Here is a 23,359-nt window from a genome sequence, read left to right as displayed (position 1 = left end):
AAAATACAAATTAAAATTCAGTATCCCCAAAACCCAAATGATTGTATTTCCCAAGGGCTCAAAAATTGACTCTAACCCACCACGAATCAAATGGAATGGAGTCCCCCTACGAAGACAAGATACGATGAAGTATCTAGGCTTTGTCCTAGATAAGAAACTTACGTGGGTTCTCCACCTAACAGCAGTAAGAGACAACACGAATAAAATAATGAATAGCCTCAATAGAATGATGAGTGTGAAATGGCAACTCAAAGGAAGATTACTTAAAGACCTTTATCTACGAGCAGTAGAACGCATGATTTTATATGGAAGCCCAGTCTGGATGACGAACACCGTCCGTGTCCAGACCAAGCTGGCACAGATCCAACGAATCGCCTTGCTTAAAATAACAGCGGCATTTACCACAACCTCGACAGCGGCATTACAAGTCTTGGCAGGAGTCCTGCCATTAGATCTCAAAGCCCAGAAAGAAAAGCTCCAATACCGACTCCAACACTACCAGGAAGACGCGTCATTGGAAGGTACCACAATAATACAATCTCAGACTATAGAGAGATATAGACATGAGGCCACAAAGCATCCAGCAGAAATAAGAAATATAATCTGGCGAAAAGAGCAACCGGATGGCTCGCACTTAGAAATATTCACAGATGGCTCAGGCATCAACAACCATATAGGAGCGGCCTTCGTTGCCTTCCTCGACAATAAAATCAGCCACACAGAATGCTATAGACTCCCAGACACAGCTACAGTCTTTCAAGCTGAGTCATACGCCTTGCGACAAGCGGCACTATGGGCAGGAAATCAGCCATCAACTCTTCAAATTAAATTCTATACGGACAGCATGAGTGCTCTCCAAGCACTAAACAAAAGAGGCAAAGTGGCGGAGCACATAGCCTCCCTGAAAGAAGTTCTACATACCCTAAATTCCGATCACGTAATAAAGATCAACTGGGTCCGCGGTCATACAGGACTTAGAGGAAATGAGACAGCTGATACTCTTGCCAAAGAGGCAGCAAATCGATTGGAAATAGACTCCAGCATTCCGATCTCTATAATAACAGCGAAAAGCTGATTGACAACTACCTCCTCACGGTCTGGCAAGAACGCTGGGAAGAAGAAGACAAAGGACGGCACACTTTCCAATTCTTTGACAAAGTCAGCTACAAGAGATTAAGATCTGATCACCATCTATCCCAGGCACTGACCAACCACGGGAAATTCCCAGCTTACTATCGAAGGTTCTTGAATCGTCAAGCCAAATGCGCCTGCGGCACCCCAGGACATCAAACGGACGCGTTTCATTACATCTTCGACTGCCAGCTGTTAGACGATCTCCGAGCAAGACACTTTCCTAACAACGTCAGGAACATTCCTTTGTCCACCCTAGTCAACGACTACTACCTGGTCAAAGGCATCACCAAGATCATGACGGAAGTAAATTCAAGACCTGACATCATCATCGAGGACTAGATGAGTCAGCTCCCTCAAACCTGCTCCAGAAATGTGACCTTCAATCAAATGTATATATTCTAATTCTAATTGTAATATTTAAAAGTCAACAACAGATATAGTTGATAGCTTTTATTCTTTAATTAATCTAGATGTAGTAATGTAAATGTGTTTTGTTAAATGTTTTGTATATAATAAAGGACAGTATGTCCACTCAAAGCAGTAACAGGCGGCCTAACCGTCTTGATTACTAGCGCAACGATCGGAATGATTTCAAGCCCGGTAGTGCCTTATCTTAATGGCGGAGCCGGTTAGTGTCCCAAACACTAGTTAATTTTTTAGCCATTAAATTAAAGGGCTTTAGCTCAGAAGGGCTATTCATTTCGTTTTGTCATTTTGCGTCGATTCACTTTCTGTGTTGATTCACTTTTCAAACTGTTGCCATAAAATGTTAGAGCACTGCATTATATTTATTTAAAGAAATTAAATAATGAAGAATCTGCATAAATGTATGTATGTTTCTAGCATTGTGATAAAACGGCAGTATCTAGAGCCATCCAATTTTTAATAATGTAATTCTCAACTAAATATGAGTATCTAGAGGCCCGAATTTGGAATTTGTGTTATTATCTATTTCATATTTTGTCATACATTGAAGAATTTCTGATTAAACATCTCAACGATTTCAAAGCGAGCAATGGCAACACAATACGGAAAAAAAAAAAAAAAAAAAAAAAAAAAAACTTTTTATCTCCAGCGCGCGAGAATGTGTATAGGAAATTCTAATTCTAAAGATATGCTAATTTCAAAATTATTTTGCTATATTGCTTTCGAACTATTTCATATTTTAACTCTTTTACGGGCGTTGGTTACCTACAGTAACCACCTTTCCTATTGAACGTCTTATTCGCTCTTGTGAGTGGTTTTCAAAACTAACCGTTTCTTAAGTTTCTTTGTAGCTCACTTGATCGCAATCAAGAAACATAAGCTAGTAGTTGATGCAGCAATTCGTCTTGAAGAAAATAAGCATCAGCCATCGAAGGCAACATCAAGACGATGCACACTCTGCAGCACCAAGCAAGAGCCTCTAAGGACAGTGTGGGACTGCAGCACATGCTAAGTTGCCCTCAGCTTGAAAAAGAAAAACTGTTTCCATGAGTACTATAGAGACTAATTTGTAGGGATGTGTTCTCTGGGCGATGGTCACTGACACTAACCACCAGATGGGGTCATTTTCTTCACGCGTCTTGGACAAAAATTGTGTAATTGTCGCAAACAATTTCATTGTAACACCTGATATAGTAAATAAAACAAGAGTTTTGCTGATACAGTGAATAATTGCCTTTTCCTGTCCCTCAAAGAGGTAAGTGCGAAGAACATGATATTTAATAAATAACAGTAGGAAACAAAACGATAAAAAACTGCCCCTTGGACGTAGTGTAAAATCTGGAAGCTTTCAAATTTGTTTTTCTCATTTAATTAATCCACATTTTATAAATAACCGTGAGATTTGGAAGCAATAGACGGAATTCCTGTTATACAAATCTCCATTTCTTTCTTTAATAACATATATAAATGATATAAATTAAAATGTATTTTATTTATGATGTATCTAATTGAAAACCTTCACGGACATTTGCACTTCTGTTAGTGAACGACGTTTCTAAATTGATGTTTTATAATGAATATAAATTTTAAAAAAAATCTCAAAGCTTTAAGATTTTATATTACGTCTAAAGGGACGCATTATTAATGGTTTGTGTGTTATCTTTATTTATTAAATACCATGTTCTTCGCACTTAAACATTAAAATTCAATTCAACAGTAATATCGCAAAATTATTTGAAAATTAGCATATCATTAAAATTTTCAATACGCAGTCTTGTGCCCTGGAGATATTTTTTTTTTTCGTACAGTGTAGCCACTGAAATCCGTTAAAGTGTTACAAAGTACGAAATTGATAATAAACAAATTCCAAAATTTGGGTTTCCAGATGCATATATTCGAAGCAATATCATGTTATTCAAAATTTCATGTGTGTAGGTACTGTTGTTTTAACACAAAGCGGGAAATATACAATGGTGGGCAAAAATTAAGGACGAAGTCGAAAAATTAGCATATCAGCTGAACGAAGAGGCAGAGCGGACAGAAAGATCAATCAGGAGATTAAGTAAGCTGATGTACGATTGCACATGCGCAAATATGCAGGTAGACGTAATGGGGGAGTGTCTGAGTAGTATAAAGCACGTTGTCGGTGTAAGATCAGTATTTCTGTCAAAGAGAATGCACGCCGTATAGCAGTTAAAATCACACCGAGTTGCTGGCTCAGCGAGAAATGGCGAATAATCAATCTGTTAGACGACATATGGATGCTTTTACCCGAGGTCGAATCATTGGGAAGTCGGAGGAAGGTCGCAGTGTGACAAGTGTGGCTGCAGAGTTCGGAATTGCTCACAACATGGTTTCACGACGTTGGAGACAATTTCAAACTACAGGAACAGCTATCGGGGGGTTTAGTAGTGGTCGTCCACGAGGAACCACATCCGCAGATGACCGGTATATTGCCTTACAGGCCAGAAGAAACAGGCGGCAGACAGCGGGAGAAATCGCTAGACACACGACACAGGCGACTGGACGACCGATATCGCGTTTTACCGTGGCCAGAAGACTGCGTGGTGGTGGTCTGTTTGCACGACGCCCTGTACGGTGTGTACCTCTAACGCCTGCCCATCGGAGAAGGCTTTCTCTGTGGTGCCGGGAACACCGGAATTGGCGAGACACTGAATGGGGACGAGTACTCTTTAAAGATGAGAGCAGATTCAGTCTGAGTAGCGATTCTCATCGCATACTCATCTGGAGAGAGCGGGGAAGCCGCAATCATCCCTCGAACATCATTGAAAGGGGCAGGTATGGAGGTGGCAGTGTTCTCGTTTGGGGAGGCATCATGCTTGGTAGTCGTACAGACCTTCACATCTTCGACGCAGGTTCAGTCAACGGGACCAGTTATTGTAACGAGATTCTTCTTCCATATGTGCGTCTTTTTACAGGTGCTATGGGTCCGCAGTTCCTTTTCATGGACGACAATGCACCATGTCATCGCAAAGTAGCTGCCGAACAGCTGTTAGAGAGTGAGGATATTGAACGTATGGATTGGCCGGCACGATCTCCGGATCTCAATCCCATCGAGCATGTATGGGATTTTCTCGGCAGACGCTTGCCAGCTCGTACCTTACCACCAGTAACGATTCCGGAGTTTCGATTGGCCCTGCAAGACGAATGGGCAGCAATGCCTCAACAACTCATTGACACCCTCATTCTCAGCATGGGCAGACGCTGTGAAACCTACCTAGCAGTCAGGGGAGATCATATCCCCTATTAAAGACCGGAAGTTTCTTGCTGGACACCCATCACAGGGATGTTTCGGCCTTCAGTCGCATTGCGCTCCATGCTACTTTTTCAATAAAGTTTCTTTTTATCCCTCTGATTTCTCTTTTAGTAAGTGTTGCTTACATTACTCATGTCCTTACGTATTGGGGATCTTACGGTATTAAATGTGTTGATTTGGAAAGGTTTTGTACAAAGTTATATTGAAACAATCGTCTCGTCCTTAATTGTACATACATTAATGCAGATTCTTCATTATTTAATTTCTTTAAATACAGCACAGGGTTGTAATATTTGGTGGCAACAATTTAAAAACTAATTCAGACTTTTAAAGCTTTCGACTCAATGTGACAAAACGAAATTAATAGCCCTTCTTGGTTACGCCTTTTGGGCTAATTATATTACACCAAATATGATTTCAAGATCATATTTTTCGTTGTAACTTTGTTTCACTTGATGATGTAAAAATTCACCTATCTATACTAAGCAGCTCTTCTATCTTAAGATTAAAATGTGTCAATTCCTGCAAAAAGTACATTCCTTGATTCTCGATATCTAGCACATTTGGATGCGAAGGTTAATTAAACACTTTTTTGTATGTATGAGGTAATAAAATCGCGTGTCTCCTTTCTGCATTAATTGAAATGTTAGAAGTGAAAATTTCGAAACGCTTATATTAATCGTCCACACAAATTCTTGTGAAATATCAGTAATCAGTTAAAAGGAAATCCAAGGCTACATTTCAAAGAGTTGTCAGGCAGAAAGAGTATTCTAAAAACTTGTAATATTTTAAGAATACATTTGTCATTATTCTGAAACGCGCTGCATTCAACTTTTATCATTAAAGACAGAGTACAATCTGTAATCTTTTTAAGGAAACCGTATTAGTTAGCATTTTTTATCCTTTCTTTGGGCGTTGTACTGTGTTTCTAGGGTGTGGTTTCCTTTCAGGCTTAAAGCAAAAATAGTTGCAGCAGTTGCATAGGAGTATCATCAGATAAGGAGATCAAGTAATTGGTGGGAAACAGCAGGATCAAAACATCATTTTGTCTTAAAAATTATACGTTGTTTGACGTAACACATTAATACAGTTCGCTGAATTTCACGGAGCTTGCTTTATTAGTTGGCTGTTGGAAATATGCCTTGTTAAGTTAACATCATACTCTGTAGAGGAATATGTTATTCGTTTAAATTTGTGTTTTAGATAGGTACTTTACTTTTACAATTTACACAGCTTGCATTCCACTTACATAATGACCCATGCTTTTATTTAAGTGAGGAAGGATACACAATATGGTAGACAGTTCCTTCGAATGTACTAAAATCAGTTGCAAAAGTATGAGCAGCAGAAAACGTTGCTACTACTGTAACAAAAACGGTGTTTTCCTATAAGGTCTATATAAGTACACCTTGCACAAAAAAATAGGTCAGTTTTATATCTTCCGTTCTACTGGAGCGATCGTCGAAATTTAACTTGCCTTTTCCATGCCTCGAACGCGCGACTACGAATACATATTAGGTTTATATATAACTATTCTAACATAGATATTTTGATACAAAATCGGACTTTCTCTGAACAGTTTAGCTTTTTTTTTCTATTTCGATTCTATTACTCAAATTATACCTAGATATTATTTTTTATAATTTTTGGTGATAAATTTATGAAGAAAGTAAAGAAATTATCTTGACGCATTTTTTTCAGTTTGTGCCAAAAATAATTCACTTCGCAAACTTCTTAATTTTTGGCAGCGGTTTTTCCTTTACCTTTTTGCACTGTGCAAGAGCGGGAAAAAATGCTGCATCGTTCTGTCATCCAAGTAATTTTAACAAGTGCGTGAAGCACATTTGGCGTTCATTACAAGTAGGCCAAATTTCAAAACGCCAACAATACGTAAATTCTCTCAGTATATCTCAGAAAATTTTTATAAAAAAAACCTCTTTTTTGTCAGGTATGCTTAAAAATACATCTACTTTAAGATGATGGTAGAAATTTTATAGATCATAATTTAAAATTTGTTTCGAAAAATTTTTACAAATTTTTTTAAAAATACAAATTATAAATCTAAATGTGAAAGGAAGAATCAAATAAGTTTAATAAAAACAGAGTATATTTATAAACATACCCCAAATTCAATTAAAACTTAGATGCTAAAACTTTTTTAGAGCTAAATTTTTTAAAAAGTACTCTTGCAATTTTTACAGAACCTGGCAGTTTCGCATAATTTCAATCGTAAAATCGAAATATGGAAAAAACATTAGCATGTCATTTCAGAAAAAGTTCGATTTTGTGTCAAAATACCTACTACGTTAAATCAATGCTGTATATAAATCTAATATATATCTTACGTCGGGCTTTCCAGACGTGGAAAACGCAAGTTAAATTTCGTCAATCAGTCCAATAGAAAGAACGAATGATACAGAACTGTTCCGCCCCCCCTTCATTTTTTTTTTTTTTTTTTTTTTTTTTTTTTTTAAGCTGTACAAAATATTTATATTTACTTTTGGGGAAACAACTGGTTTGAGTGTGAAGGTCCAGTCATGTGATCATAGAACGACTGCTTGGTGAAAGGAATAACAGCTTTTAAAATTTTTTCTTATAAACATTTGTCCATGATACAATGTCTAAACCGCTCGTTATCAAGACTTCACAGCTCAAAACACGACTATACGAGACAAAGACATACTTGCAGTCACGTTATGACGCAGCTGGAATGAAATTGGACTCAATAAAACAATAATAACAAATTTCTTTCAAACAAGAAAACATTCACGAATTTAAGTTAAAAACTAACAGGCGTCAGTGAATTAAAAATACGACAGCAACATCAATAAAACCTTGTATTCGAATACCTTACTTCTACAGTTAATGGTTTTAAATGCTACAAGGAGACCTATATCATATATACGCACGATAGAAAATACATAAATAATCTGTATTATTCCTGAAATCACCGCATTCGTCCATTTATTCTTTTGCCATAGAACTGGAAATAAAATCTCACTCATTTTATTTTTAGGACATTTCTGCTACTTCACCATATAAAAGAAATCTGATATGTACACCACATGACTTCCTTGTACGGAATATTAAATTATACGCATTTTTTTCTGCATTTCATTTAAATTTATTCCGTGAATTTCATGAGACGTATATTTTTCATTCAATTAATTTAGTTCTCATATTGTGGCAAGGCAAAAGTTAATAAAATCTCAAAATATCTTCATTAAAAATTTAAAGATATAGGAAAACATAAAGCACAAAATACAGTTAAAAAATGAAAAAAAAAAATTACAACTAAAATTACAGATTTTATGCAAAAATAAGCAACTCAGCCAGCAGGCAATAAGGCAGAATTATCGGTGCACAAAACTGAGAGTTTCCTTTTGGTCCCACTCGGCAGAAAGTCACCAAAGGTGCAGAACACTTATTTCACTAGTCTGTTGTTTCAAATGTAAACAAATACGGCTACTACAGTAAAGCAATTACGCTTAGCTGCACTTAGACCACTTTTAAATTGTTGATAATTCTACAACTTTTGCATGCAGATTAACTAAAGTCATAAAACCTTAACCAAAAGATAAGAATGACATAATTTAATCGTTTGTAAATAAAAAAATGCACAATTTAACAACATATAAGCATAAAAAAATGAGCTCACTGAGCCGAGTAATATAGTGTATATATATATATATATATATATATATATATATATGTATATATATATATACACACACATATATATACACTTTTGGTGCAGCTGAATACAACGAAAATAGGAATTGCAAAACTGCCTATATGTCCTATATGCAACATTTCTAAGGTCTTAGGCTGCTCATTTTTGAGTTATGCGAGATACAAGCATACGTACTTACGCACAGACGTCACGAAAACAAATTACTACTGAAAGCATTTTAAATCATTTTTAAAACTCGTTTGGAGGAAAAGAGTCGTTTATTCTGTCCTTACATACAAATGTCACGCAAAACAGTGTTAAATTTCATTTGATAGCTGTCAAAATGGACATTTTTGTTGAAATATGATACTCGGAATTTTTCATGATTACAATAGTTCCTTTACTTCCTACAAAGAAATGAAAAGGAGAAGCCTGTATAGGTTCTTCACAAAGCTGAATATTTCAAACACATTTTCGCCCAAATATATATGAGTAATCAATCGGTGTTCAAAATAAATTTTGTGTGAACAAAAACGGTGGATTTTCAATACAGAATACTGCACATTTTAATGACTTTATTCAGGGTACTAAATGCAAATTGAAATATACAGTTTGAATGTTATGTTCATAACATAAATGTCTATTACGAAAGAAGTAAAATTGAAATAATATATTTCTGCGAAATTTCAGTAATATTTGGCATCTCTCAGAAAAAACGCAGATTTTTGATGATAATATAACACGCATATCATGTTGTTCTCATGATTTCTAGAAAGTGCTACAATCTTCTCGTGCACTACGGGGAAGTATTTAATATATTTCAGAATTCTCTTCTGCAGAAAGTGTTTACACATTTTTAGAATGATTTCGATAAGAATTAAAAAAAAAATAAATATTTAAGAATAAATATTTCTGGCAACAGCTTTTCATTTGAAATGAGAAATATCGTCTGCTTTTGAATTTAACCTTTTTTTCAAAATGCCGCATGTAAACAAGTGTGGATTGACAAATATGTTTTTCACTTTCCGGAGAGGAATTCCATAATTCAAACCGGCGAAGCAGAGCTCAATTGCAAAGTTTATCAATACATCTGTAGCAGGAATAAATGAAATAATAAACCAAGATTTACATTTTATAAAAGCAAGAAAACAAATTTCACCAGCATTCGCGAAGGAATGTGGATCAACATCAGAACAATTTGTAGAACTCTGTATGAAAATATTTATTAGGAGAAAGATGCAAATACGTTTCCCGATGAAGCATAGTTTACCTACATGACTGCTACAAAAGAAGTCTACTTATTATCCAAACAAAGAGAAAAAAAAAAAAAAAATATGCAAACCTGGCTGTATCGATGAAAAGAAAGGTTCAAAAAGGGTTATGATTGTTGCAAAATTATGTTAGAGTGGAAAAGCAAAAGAAAAAAAAAAAAAAAAAAAAAAAAAATAGAGAGCGGAAAAAAAAAATTTAAAATCACCTCAACGTATTATAAACGAGAAGGTATTAGGTTCCAATAGTTACAGAAAAAATTTCATTTATTTCTCCCCAATAATTTTATAAGGTATTTCTCGCGCCTTCTTAGCATACCTTCGTGGTGTAATGGTCAGCACACTCGGCGCGTATTCGAGAGGTCCGAGGTTATAGTCCTGGCAAAGGCATTGCATACTTCATCGATTTTCTTGTTTCAAAAAATTCTAAAATGACACGACAGTGGCACCCGAACTAAAAAAAAAATGTGGCGGATGATGATTCTCCACCACCAGGATTTCGCGAGTGTATATCCTAATCCCCAATCGCTCTTTAAAGAGGGGAGTATATAAGATACTTCTCCCGCATTCTTAGCATGCCTTTGGGGTGCAGCAAACTCGGCGCGTATTCGAGAGTTCCGAGGATCAAATCCCAGCGAGGTCACTGCACATTTCTTCAATTTCATGATTCAAAAATGTAATGTCTCTACAACTTTCTGAGAATGAAATTTCATCAATACTTCATCATACAAATTTCATGAAATTTCATCATAATGCAACGTGTCACATTTCAAATCCTACCACAGAATTCCTGGAAAAAATGAAGACTGTTACAGGTATTGCATTTATACGTTTTCAAAGTGTTCCTGCAATGTCCCCCTTACACGTTTTACGGATGAACTATTGTGCATTATATGTCTTGAAAAGACCTCTGCTTTCAGGTCCAAAGCCATCACGATTGATGGTCTTTGGAAGTAGTAGAAAAGGAATGGAATTTGGTACCACTGAATTTATACGAATTTATACGAATGGAATTCAGTACCACTGAGATTATATGAAAGCTCTTTCTATGACTGAAATTAAGATAAAAAAAATCCAGAAACAAAGCTATCAAATGGAACGTTTAAAGAAATACTTTTTACAATATTTGAAACATTAATTAAACTTTTACTAAATGTTTTGCATATTCCTTCAGCAGAATTTTATTGATTCTGTAAATATTCTTATTCAGAACTGACCATTAATTAATTTTTTATCATTGAGTTTATGTAATTGATGAGATTTATATCATATATTGATGAAAGTAACAGTGGTGGTAAAGATGAAGTAGAATTCCATAATATGTCTGAAGATATAACGGAAGACGAATGGACGAACTAGTCTTTTTATACAATAGTGAAAGATTTTAAGTTCATAGGATATGTCACTTCCTTTAAATAAATAGGATTTAGTTGCATGTAGAAATCTAATTTTTGTATGCACATCTTTTCTTTATTTCTAAATATATAATTTTTATAACCGGCATATAACGCGCACCTGTAAATTTTCACTTTACTTTTTGTATTAAAAGTGGGCATTGTACGCGGAAATATGCGGTATATGCATACAGCGTCAAAACGTGTATTTTTTAAATAGAGAAGTATTAACCTATATATTCTGATATGCATAATTAACTTGTAGGGTTTATATTTATTTTAACTAACATTTATTTTAAGTTTAAACTATCTTTCCTGTCAAGCCTTACTTTCCCCTGGAACTGCCAATGCCAGAATATGTAAATTTGAGTAGAACGCGCAAGGATTCAAATTATCAGCGGAAGTATTATGATTTAAATAGAAGGAAGCGAGTTCGGTGAGAGTTATTCTTTTTTTGCGAGCGCGGAGGTAGTTATCGAGAATTGAAGAACCCCGCGTTGCGGCCTATGTGCTTGGCGGGAATTAGTGGAAATTGTTCCAGTGAGCTTCAAGTCTGCTGAATTAGCAGCCGTATTGTAAAACGCGGTGAGTTAGTTATTTTAGAGAGCCTCGTAGTTAGAATCTTGTCTTTACTTTCTTTTTCAGGTTATTATTTTTATTTTGACTGCCTAGTGGGTACAGTCTGTAAGCGTCAAGAGGACGCCATTGTAATTTATTACGTTGAATAAAAAGGGACTTAAACCCTTTATAAGACTCTGTGGTTTATACAAGCTTTCACAGTCACCTCTTGGTTGCGTGCAAGTTAGAGGCGCGCAACGTTATATTGGCGCCCGAACACTTATCGAACTGAAATGGCCGAAAACTGGATGGAAGCCGCTGGACAACACCAAGAAATGACAACGAAGTTAGAAGGATTTGGATACCTGGTCCAGACTTTGAGATCATCAATCAAGCCAAACGTCTATTTCGACGGAAAAAATTCGGTGTCCGTATTTTTAGAAGGTATAGAAAACCACTTTCAGCTCTATCCTGTGCCTGAAAGACAAAAAGTTGCTATCGCCACATCAGCACTAAGAGGACAGGCCGCGCTATGGTGGAAAAATATAGGCAAATTTCTTCTAGGTGAATTTGGAAGCCCGACGTATACATTTGAAAATTTCAAAAAATCGTTAGTAAAGGCCTTCCCCATAGTGAAAGATCGCGCACGGCTGGAAGCCGAGCTATATAGTTTCTATCAACGGGATACAGCACAATTGACGGACTTTATTTTACGAAAAATCAAGCTAACGGATATGCTGTATGGCAAGAAACCCGATGCGGAGATTATTGAAATAATATTACCAAGATTGTTACCCGCTGTTCAAGACTACTTTGAAATTAGAAACCCAACCACATTGCAGGAACTTTTCGAATTGGCGGTGAAATTTCAAAATCGCAGAATAGCGGAAAGAGCGAGAGGGGAAACATATTCTCAAAGTACCAGAAGGAAGGAGGAAACCAGAAATGGAAATCGCTCGTATGGGGGAAAGAACTATCAAGCTAACGCATCGAAACTCGAAGGTCAAGGCCCAAAAAGAAAATTTGAAAATAAGCATCCGCGTACCCAGAAGACACAGATTGAAAGGAAAGCTTTAAACGACTAGAGGGGGCCTGTGAAAGGGAGGGTCCAGACCCCGGAAGTTTTAGAAAACCCTCAAATAGACATCTAAATACAGTCATCGTAAAAAACTCACAGCTACCAATTATACAAGTCCTGGTTGGCGATGTACCAGTAGAAGCCCTCATCGATACAGGGGCAGAAGGAAATTTCATGAGTGAAAAGTTCTTCAAAAAGAATTTTTTTAGGATACGACTCTTTAAAACCAGAAATACGGAAATTATAGCGGCGCAAGGAAAAACATGTCACTGCATCGGGAAAGTATCATTAAACTTACAGATAAAAGAGGAAAATCTCAAAGTATTAATTTTTGTGGTGAAAGACCTCCAACACTCTCTTATTTTAGGTATGGAGTTTTTAAGGGCCGCGAGGGCCAAATTAAATTTTCAAGATAGTTCCGTGGTGCTGGAGATGGACCAGAGGGTGGTGGAACCGGTGGAGACACCTGAATTGGACCTTAGCCATTTGAATGACCAGGAAAGTAAAGCAATACAGCAAGTGGTGAGTAATTTTTCTCATTTGTTTTCAGAAAAACCGGGAAACTGTCAGATCGTGACTCACAAGATTCAATTAAATGCCGAAAAACCTTGTAGGACTAAAGCGTATCGCTATGATAAACAAAAAGACTTAATCATCGAAGAACATATTCAGGAGATGTTAAAGAATAAAATAATAACGCCCATAAATAGTGAATACGCGAGTCCAGTCGTACTATGTAGGAAAAAGAACGAGTTTCCTCCTTCGGATAAAAGGGCTTAGAGGTTTGCTATCGATTATAGAAAACTAAATAGCATAACTAAATTTCCAGTTTACCCTTTGCCGGTTATAGACGAGATCATTAGACAGATCAAATCGACGAGATATATGTCTACTTTGGACTTAACGTCTGGATACTATCAAATAGCTATGAGACCCGAAGATATACATAAAACCGCGTTTATAACAAAATCGGGCACTTATGCATTTTTACGCATGCCTTTTGGGTTGTGTGGGGCCCCATCAACATTCCAGAGAGCTATGGACATTGTTCTAAAGCCTGTCCTAGGAAAATCAACTTTAATTTATCTAGATGATATAATTATAACGAGTAATACGTTGGAACAACACATTAATGACCTCGAACAAGTTTTTAAATTATTAAAAGAGGCCGGTCTTACAATTAACGCCTCAAAATGCAAGTTCGCAACTAAAGAACTTAAATATCTCGGTTATAAAATTTCGCAAAAGGGTATAGAAACGCAAGATTCAAAAATAAAAGCTATTAAGAATTTCCCACCGCCCAACACCGCCAAGAAACTTTCGTCTTTCCTTGGATTATGTTCTTACTATCGATCTTTCATAAAAGATTTCGCTAATATTGTTGAACCACTCTTAGTAATCAAAAGAAAAAAGAGTAAATTTACGTGGACAGCGGAAGCTAACACAGCTTTTGAAAGATTAAAAGAAGCGCTTATTAATGCCCCTGTTTTAAAATTCCCTGAGGGGGACGAAAACCTGGAAATTGCGGCAGATGAGTCAGACTATGCGGTGGGTGCGGTTCTTATGCAAAATAACCATCCGCTGGCATTTTTTAGTAAAACATTGAATCAAACACAAAGGAATTATACAGCTACAGAAAGAGAAACATTAGCCGTATTAATGGCTGTACACAAATTTCGAGTTTATTTCGGCAAATCGCCAGTAACAGTCTTTTCGGATCATGCGGCTGTTGGTAGACTTTACTCGGGAAAAAACCTAACGCCCAGGTTAATAAGATGGGCTTTAAAACTCCAAGAATATAATATCACAATAAAATATAAACCGGGTAAGGAAAACAATGTATCTGACGCACTTTCTCGTATAAAACTGGACAATGAAGGTAATGAACTTAGATGCGCTGTGTTGACTTCAAAAATTTTAGATTCTAGAGATACGGTTATTACTGAACTGAAAGCTGATCCTGAATTTGGAAATATCTATGCTTATTTGAAAGACCCCGAAAGCTTTGAGCATACAGATATCGATGCGATAATAAATAGAGCAAAAAACTATGAAATAATAGATAATTTATTATTCTATACGAAAACAACAAACGAAAATCTTGAGTATAAGCCAGTCATCCCAGCCTCGCTTCGATTAAGCATTTTGAAGGAGTTGCACGAAAAAAAAAACAGCGGGCCACCTCGGGGTCAGAAAGACTATAAAAAGGGTACGCGAGGCGGTATATTTCCCGCAATTATACAAAATAGTAACGGCGTATGTCAGGTCCTGCAATCAATGTCAGTTAATAAAGGATATTAATTACAGCCCGGCCGGGTACTTAAATAGCATTCGCGCTACATTTCCGAATGAAATTTTAGGCATAGATCTCCTTGGTCCCTTCCCCCAGAGCGAGTTAAATAAAAATCGTTTTCTTTTAGTAATAGTAGATCATTTTTCAAAATGGATAGAAATTGTTCCACTTAAACGCGCGTCAGCCAAAACAGTCGCAGATGCATTCTTACACAGATACATTTTAAAATACGGTGCACCGATAAAAGTTATTAGCGATAACGGAAAACAATTCATTAGTCAAATATTTGAAAACATATCCAATGGACTTGGCATACGCCATATCAAAATGGTTCCGTATAGACCACAGGCTAACATAGCAGAAGGAGTTAATAAAAACATTGTAAAAATAATTCGCAGTTACGTTAGCACACATCACAAGCGCTGGGATGGCTACATAAATGAATTAGCTTATGCTTTAAGAACGGCACATCATGATACTACGGGAAAAACTCCAGCAGAATTATTTTTAGGCAGAAAGTTAATTACGCCTTTAGATAAATTATTCTTTGTGCAACAAAGAGAGCAGGAATTTAGACAACAAGACGTGCAAAAGTTGATTGATCAGGCGCTTAAAACCTCGGATACGGCAAGAAATAGACAGAAGTTATATTATGATAGAAAACGCCGTGAAGCAGATTTTAAAGTTGGGGATAAGGTATTGAAACGGAAATTTTCTTTATCAAGTGCCCCAGACAATTTTATGGCAAAGCTAGCTCCAAAGTTTGAAGGCCCCTATGTAATTCAGGAAATCAAAGGAGTAGTCTTATATCTTAAAAACGAGAGAGGGGAAATCTGTAAAGCAAGTCCCGACCAGGTGAAAAAATACTATAATCTAAATGATTTTGAAATCCTTAAAAGTTTCTTGCAGGACTCAAGTCTAAACGAAATAGAAGGGCCAGAGACTGCAACAACTATTCCACCACCCAAGAAACAAAGAACTGAAGAGAGACCTAGCACTTCTACAACCCGGACGTCGGTATCAAAAAGAAAAAATGATTTTCAAACTCCGGCGTTTAAGAAAAACAAAAATACAGATGAATCGGGTAAAGAAACCGTAGTAAAGACGAAAACACCACCTACAAAAGATGGCAGGAGAAATTACACATCAAGGAGAACGCGCACACGGCCACAGAGTCAGGTGCCAGCAAGGCCGCCGTTCCGGAAACTGAAACGCCAACAGGAGGCACAGAAGTACGAGGAACAGAAGAAATTCAAGAAGGACTCCAGACCGGAGGACGTCAAGACCAGCCGTCCCAGGCAGAAACGCAAAGGCCAACAACCAGACGATTACTCCGTCAAGAGGCCAGCATGTAGAGGACGCAAAAGAAAGAGCAACGGGGACGACACTCGGAGATCAATAAGGAGAAGATTGACATCCATGAAACCTCTAACTTGGGATCAATTTTGCCAAAAACGGATGACGGAATTTCAAGCATCGAAAACTCAAAGATAAGTTAAAACCTTCTATAAATTTTTCTTTCTGTTTGGTTCCGAAATGTTATGCATAAGTACGAAGTTCTATGTTTTGACGAAAGTCAATATGTCTCGGTTGAGACTTAGTTTTGTTTTACTTTATTTAGCTAAGGCAAAAGTATTATTTTATTTAAGTGTAAAAGCTAAAAACAAGCATTTTCTGTTGGTCGAAAGAATAATTCTGTTATGTTAAAGCCAAAATTTGGCCGGAGATAAAAATAACTTCGTATTCTTGTACTAATAAGAATTTTAGTTTCAGTACCGCCAGCTTGGCGAAGAATGAGTAAAGTAAAAATTTATTTTCTCTTATTCATTTTATGGTAAATTGTAAAAAGCATATGTATTAAACTTTTGTAAATGTATGTAAATACTTGCATGTTATGTAAAAGTAGAATTTAGTCTAGAAGCATAAAATTGTAGATGCTAAAAGTGAATGCTTAAAAGCAATGAAGTCAAAATTTAAGTATTAAACTGTAAAGTCATGCTTTAGAGCGAAAGCCTGCATGTTTAAAGATGAATGAGGGGGAAGTTAGAATGAATGTGTTTTGTAGGGTTCTCCACCTACATTTGAATTTTTAAGAATATTAAAGTAGCTCATTGAGTTGTAGAATGTCGAGTAAGGTGTGTCTATTTGGTTGTTGAATTCTAACAAATCATGGTGGTTAGGGGAAGTGTTGTAAAACTAAAATACGAATATTCCCGTTTGACACCACACATGGTGGAGAGCCAGGGTAAAGTTAAATTAATGCTTGAAAAATTGAATGAATGTGAAGTAAGCAATAACTAAGAAAAACGAAACGTTAAAAACAAAAATTTATTGTGTCAAGAAGTGTAAATTATAATGTATGTAGAAAGATACTGATACTTATTCCTTCCAGATGCTGGAAGGAAAGACCAAGATTGATTGATGAAGTCCAGGAAAAGTTGCTGTAAGAAGAAAGCTTTGTAACGACTAACAGAATTTTAATATATAATTGTTACATAAGATTTTTTTTGTGTAAACGAGGCTTTCGCCAGTTAGTTCAGAATTAGATAAACTTACAACAGGTCGTTTGTAGGACCTGCTTCCAAGTTTTCCAAATTCTGGCAGCGGCAAATGTAGGGTTTATATTTATTTTAACTAACATTTATTTTAAGTTTAAACTATCTTTCCTGTCAAGCCTTACTTTCCCCTGGAACTGCCAATGTCAGAATATGTAAATTTGAGTAGAACGCGCAAGGATTCAAATTATCAGCGGAAGTATTATGATTTAAATAGAAGGAAACGAGTTCGGTGAGAGTTATTCTTACTTAGCGAGCGCGGAGGTAGTTATCGAGAATTGAAGAACCCCGCGTTGCGGCCTATGTGCTTGGCGGGAATTAGTGGAAATTGTTCCAGTGAGCTTCAAGTCTGCTGAATTAGCAGCCGTATTGTAAAACGCGGTGAGTTAGTTATTTTAGAGAGCCTCGTAGTTAGAATCTTGTCTTTACTTTCTTTTTCAGGTTATTATTTTTATTTTGACTGCCTAGTGGGCACAGTCTGTAAGCGTCAAGAGGACGCCATTGTAATTTATTACGTTGAATAAAAAGGGACTTGAACCCTTTATAAGACTCTGTGGTTTATACAAGCTTTCACAGTCACCTCTTGGTTGCGTGCAAGTTAGAGGCGCGCAACGTTATAAACTATTTCATTTTCTGTTATAACTCTGTCGCTGCGTATCCCGCGATTTCTACGGGCAACGTAGAAGTAGCAAAATTTGCGCAACCCGCGGGGATGAATTTCCGCCGTCTGTTTGACTGTGCAACCCGCTCTTTCCTAGTTCAAGGTTTCATTTCAGCTTTTCTGTGATTTTTAATTATTTATTCAGATGTGGGCTAACAGATGGCGTTAATTGCCCACATTTCTGGAAAATATACAAGAATACGTAATATAGCATTTTGCGCGCTCTTTTCAGAGCTCAAAGATGTCTGGAAGGAAGCATTTCCCGAGTGATATGACCTATATTTCTGAAGATATTTCCGGCACTGATAGTAGTTTTGACTCTGATTTCAAGTGTATTGAAGATAGTTATAGCAAAACTGATGAGAATCTCTCGGATTCCTCTGTAGATAGTGATGAATCTGAAAATCCAGTTTCTATTGAGAACGTTCGACAGTGGTGCAAAGTTTATATGCAAAATATTACATTATGCAAATATTTTCATTAGTACATAGGTTTTACCTTTGTATTTTATAAAATCTATCATAATTTAACCAATATTAATTTTTAAAATTTTCCTTTTATATTATTCAACTTCAACTTCAGTATTCTAACAATCTTTTTCTGTGATCTAATTCTATATTGGGAAAAAAAAAAAAAAAAAAAAAAAAAAAAAAAAAACCCTCTTTTAAAAATTTTTTTTCTATATTTTAACTGTACAATATATGTAGATTTGAAATATGTAATAAAAATTCCGCAATTTTTTAACCTATTTTGATAAAAGAAAAGTACGCAGTGAGAGGGATAATACCTAAATTTATGTGGATAATACTAAATGTAAATCAGTGACATTCAGACATCTGAAGTCAAACTGAGATTTTAATGCAGAATCATTTAAAATTATTTCGTAAGGAGCAATACAAATAAAAATTGTAATATAATCGTTTGAAACAGAAGTGATAGTACCTTTCGTCTTAGAATGCATTTTTAATTCTCGGTCGCATTCCGTTTCAGATACTTCTGGGCCTTCTTCGTCTTCCTCTTGAGTTAACACACGCAGAGGATCGAATTCATTTTCATCTTCTGAACAGTCCAAAATGCTGGAAAACAAATAATAATTAAACAGGTCTGTCGAAAAGGATTATACCTTGCATTATCTATCTATATATATATATAGGAAAAGCCTGTCTATCTGTGTGTATATGTCTTTCGTTCGTGCTGCGCGTAAGCTAATAGACCCAGAGCTGCAACATTTGGTATACACTGAAGTGACAAAAGTCATGGGATACCTCCTAATATTTTATCGGTCCTCCTTTTGCCCGACGAATTGCAGCAATTCGACGTTGCATGGACTCAACAAGTCGTTGGAAGTCCCCTGCAGGAATATTGAGGCATGCTGCCTCTATAGACGTCCATAATTGTGAAAGTGTTGACGGTGCAGGGTTTTGGGCACGAACTGACCTCTCGATGATGTCCCATAAATGTTCGATGGGATTCATGTCGGGCGATCTAGGTGGCCAGATCATTTGCTGGAATTGTCCAGAATGTTCTTGTATCCAATCGTGAACATTTGTTACCCGGTGACATGGCGCATTGTCATCCATAAAAATCCCATCGTTGTTTGAGTATGTGAAGTCCATGAATTGCTGTAAGTGATCTCCAAGTAGCTAAAGGTATCCATTTCCAATCAATGATCGGTTCAGTTGCACCAGAGGACCGAGTCTAAAAACAGCCCAGACCATTATGGAACCACCACCAGCTTGAACAGTGCCTTGTTGACAACTTGGTTCCATGGCTTCGTGGGGTCTGCCCCACATTCGAACCCTACCATTACCAACTGAAATCGTGACTCTGACCAAGCCACGGTTTTCCATTCGTTTAGGGACCAACCGATATGCTCACGAGCCCACGAGAGTCGCTGCAGGCGATGTCGTGCTGTCAGTAAAGGCACTCGAGTCGGTCTTCTGTTGGCATAGCCCAAGGAAGACAAATTTCGCCGCACTGTCCTATCGGACACGTCCCTCGTACGTCCCCATTGATTTCTGCGGTTATTTGACGCAGTGTTGCTTGTCTGTGAACATTGGCAACTCTACGCAGACGACGCTGGTCTCGGTCGTTAAGTGCAGGTGGTCGGCCACTGCACTGTCCATGGTGGGATGTTTTGCCTGAAATTAGATACTCTCAGCACACTCTTGACACTGTGAATCTCGGAATGTTGAATTCCCTAACGATATCCGAAATGGAATGACCCATGCGTCTAGCTCCAACTACCATTAAGCATTAAGTCTGTTAATTCTCGTCGTGCGGATATAATCACGTCAAAGCCTCTTCACATGAATAACTTGAACACAAATGGAAGCCCTGCCAAAGCACTTCGCATTTATACATTTCTACGCGATACTACTGCCATCTGTATATTTGCATATTGCTATCCCATGACTTTTGTCACTTCAGTGTGTAGGGGTGCATCTAGACAAGAGCCAATGCACCTGAAAGCGATTTTTTTTCTAAATTCGAATGATATATTTTTTATATTTAATGTTCTTTGATGAAATCGCATCAAATCGATAATTCTCTCTCATTATATCAGCATGCTGATATCAGCACTGTTGCCACTCGGAACAATGAGGGCGATAATTCTGAGCACTTTTTAACTTTAATGTTTCTCTTGGATACTGGACGTTTGTCGAGAAAATGCAACGGGAAGTTGGCTAATTTGTAGTATTTATTAGGATGATTAATATTTGTATTAAGGGTTATTGGTTGTTTTATCGTAATTAGAAATTTTTCTGGTACATTTAAAAGTCACACAAAGGATGTAGCTAGTAGCGTAGCGTATAAAACCATAATCGAAATCAAATATCAGTCCAAGAAAAATAATAGAAGCCCAATACATCATGTAGAAACTATGAGAAATCAATAGCCCAAAACAGCATGGTTGACGCTTGAGAAAAAGGTCTTTACCATCTTAGTTCAGAGTTCTATCTGTTTATAGAGAATAGCAAAGTGTTGATTTTTGGAGTTGCTGCAAGGCACGCATATTACTGGCTTAGACGGCATGTTGCAATTATGCAAGAAATTCTGGAGTAGCTAGCGTAACTTTACGTCACATACCACATATTTCATGCAGTTAATAAGGTAAATGTTCAAGTAACGAATCGAAGACGAACTACATTTGTTAAGAGCTTTAGCCATCTGGCCTTAGGTGGCCAGGGACTGAGAAGGGAAATAAAGGAAGAGCATAACATACATGCAAACATGGGGGTTTCAGCGGATATATTGAGGAAGACTTTTAATTACTGCTTATAAGAATGTTTAAAAAAATGTTTCATGGGTGATTTTACATACTCTCTCGTGTTTGCTTTCGACAAGGTGAAATCACAAAAAAACCACGCAATATAACTTTTCTACAGTTAATGATTGGAGCTCGTACAAACTGTCAATATTCAACCGAACTTTATCAGTTTTATAGATCTTATTCAGTGGACATAATGTGTTTATGAAGTATATTTTCAGATTCAAATTAACAGTGCAAATGAAAAATGCTTTCATATTTGATTGTATTTCTTGATATTGTTAATTTATAAGCTGCATAGAATATTTCTATGTAATACAGAACAAATAATAATAATAATAATAAAATCTCAAATATTTCAGATTAACAGTGGGAATGAAAAAGGCTTTAGTATTTTAATGTATTTCTTACTATTGTTAATTTATAAGCTGCGTAGAATATTTCTATGCAATACAGAATAAAAAAAAATAATAATATAATCTGAAATATTTCAAATTTTATATTAAATAGGCTTTTTCTTAATGGCTATTCTTGTGTCACCTCTGTTTATTAAATATCATGTTCTTTGCTCCTAAACCATAACATTCAATTCAACAATAATATCATAAAATAATTTAAAAGGAACATATCTTAGAATTTCCGATACACAGCCTCGCGCGCTGAAGATAAAACTGTTTTCTCTTTCCATACTGTATTGCAATTGCTGGCTTTGAAATCGTTGAGTTTCTTAAGCAAAAACTCATAAATGCTTTATAAAATATGAAATAGATAATAAAACAAATTCCGAATTTGGGCTTCCAGTTGCCCATATTCGGGTGGATACGTACGTTATTCAAAATTTGATGGCTGTAGGTGCCGCATTTTATCACAATGTAGACAATATATACATTTGTGCAGATTCTTCATTATTTAATTTATTTAATTGCAATACAGGGCAATAATATTTGGTGGCATCAATCTGAAAAGTGAAACGGCGTTTATAGTGAAACGCCACAAAATCGCAAAAAGAAATTAATAGCCCTTATAGGCTAACACCCTTTGGGCTAAAAATTTACGAGTATAATTTGAAGTATTTGTACTGGGAAGTAGCATTGATAAATCTTATACTGAACATTGCCTATAGGACTTGAAATTTTAAACTCGCCTTGTACAATTTTCTGCTCTCCGTTTGCAAGAGTAGTATCGCTTCTATAACCGACTAGAATCCATTTTATTAAGTGACTTACTTGCAACGCGAAAGTTGAATGCTCCTTTATCTAACCTCCAAATGTGTATCTTCACTACATAAGCATGTTCATTTAAATGCTTAGCCTCTCTCAGAATACTTGAACTCGAAATGGCGTGTGTCGTCGAGCGGGTTTTATGGTAATGGGTAAAAGAATTTTCCTCTCAGAAACATGATTAATTACATTCTCTATTGTAAAGTTTTCAAATCCGTGCATGGTGCAAAAGGATTTCACTCTTTTGAAACGTAAGCTTCATTTTAAAAGATATTTTGGAGTGAAATTATTTTTAGATATGAATGTAGAATTCTGACTTTCTCTAAATGGAACTTCTTTATCTGCGTAACTTCTGCTTTTTAAAAAATATATACGCGTTTTTCGTTATTAAGAAAGGGTACATACACAAATGCTTAATACTGTTGTCACTTGGATATGAAAGGGTAGTAATGTTTTCTTACAAATGCGCGGTATGAATTATTTCAAAAATATGAATAATAAATGGTAAAAGTGAAAATTTTCTTATATAATCATCAAATCTATTAAGAATT

At 36.3% G+C, this 23,359-nt stretch overlaps 1 protein-coding gene across 3 annotated transcripts in view; it reads right to left on the bottom strand.

The window, feature by feature from the left end:
* Positions 1-23,359, bottom strand: part of LOC118184793 (cell adhesion molecule Dscam1-like) — a 1,226,874-nt gene that overhangs the window by 11,058 nt on the left and 1,192,457 nt on the right. For all 3 annotated transcript variants that reach the window (XM_085823248.1, XM_085823249.1, XM_085823252.1), the window contains one exon: positions 19,260-19,393. In XM_085823248.1, coding sequence (XP_085679374.1) covers positions 19,260-19,393 — 134 coding nt within the window. The remainder of the gene's footprint in view (positions 1-19,259; positions 19,394-23,359) is intronic.

Source organism: Stegodyphus dumicola, chromosome 9 (assembly GCF_044657685.1).
Source record: "Stegodyphus dumicola isolate Sdum_Otavi_A_Nest chromosome 9, ASM4465768v1".
NCBI lineage: Eukaryota > Metazoa > Arthropoda > Arachnida > Araneae > Eresidae > Stegodyphus > Stegodyphus dumicola.
This window is presented reverse-complemented; position numbering and strand designations above follow the sequence as displayed.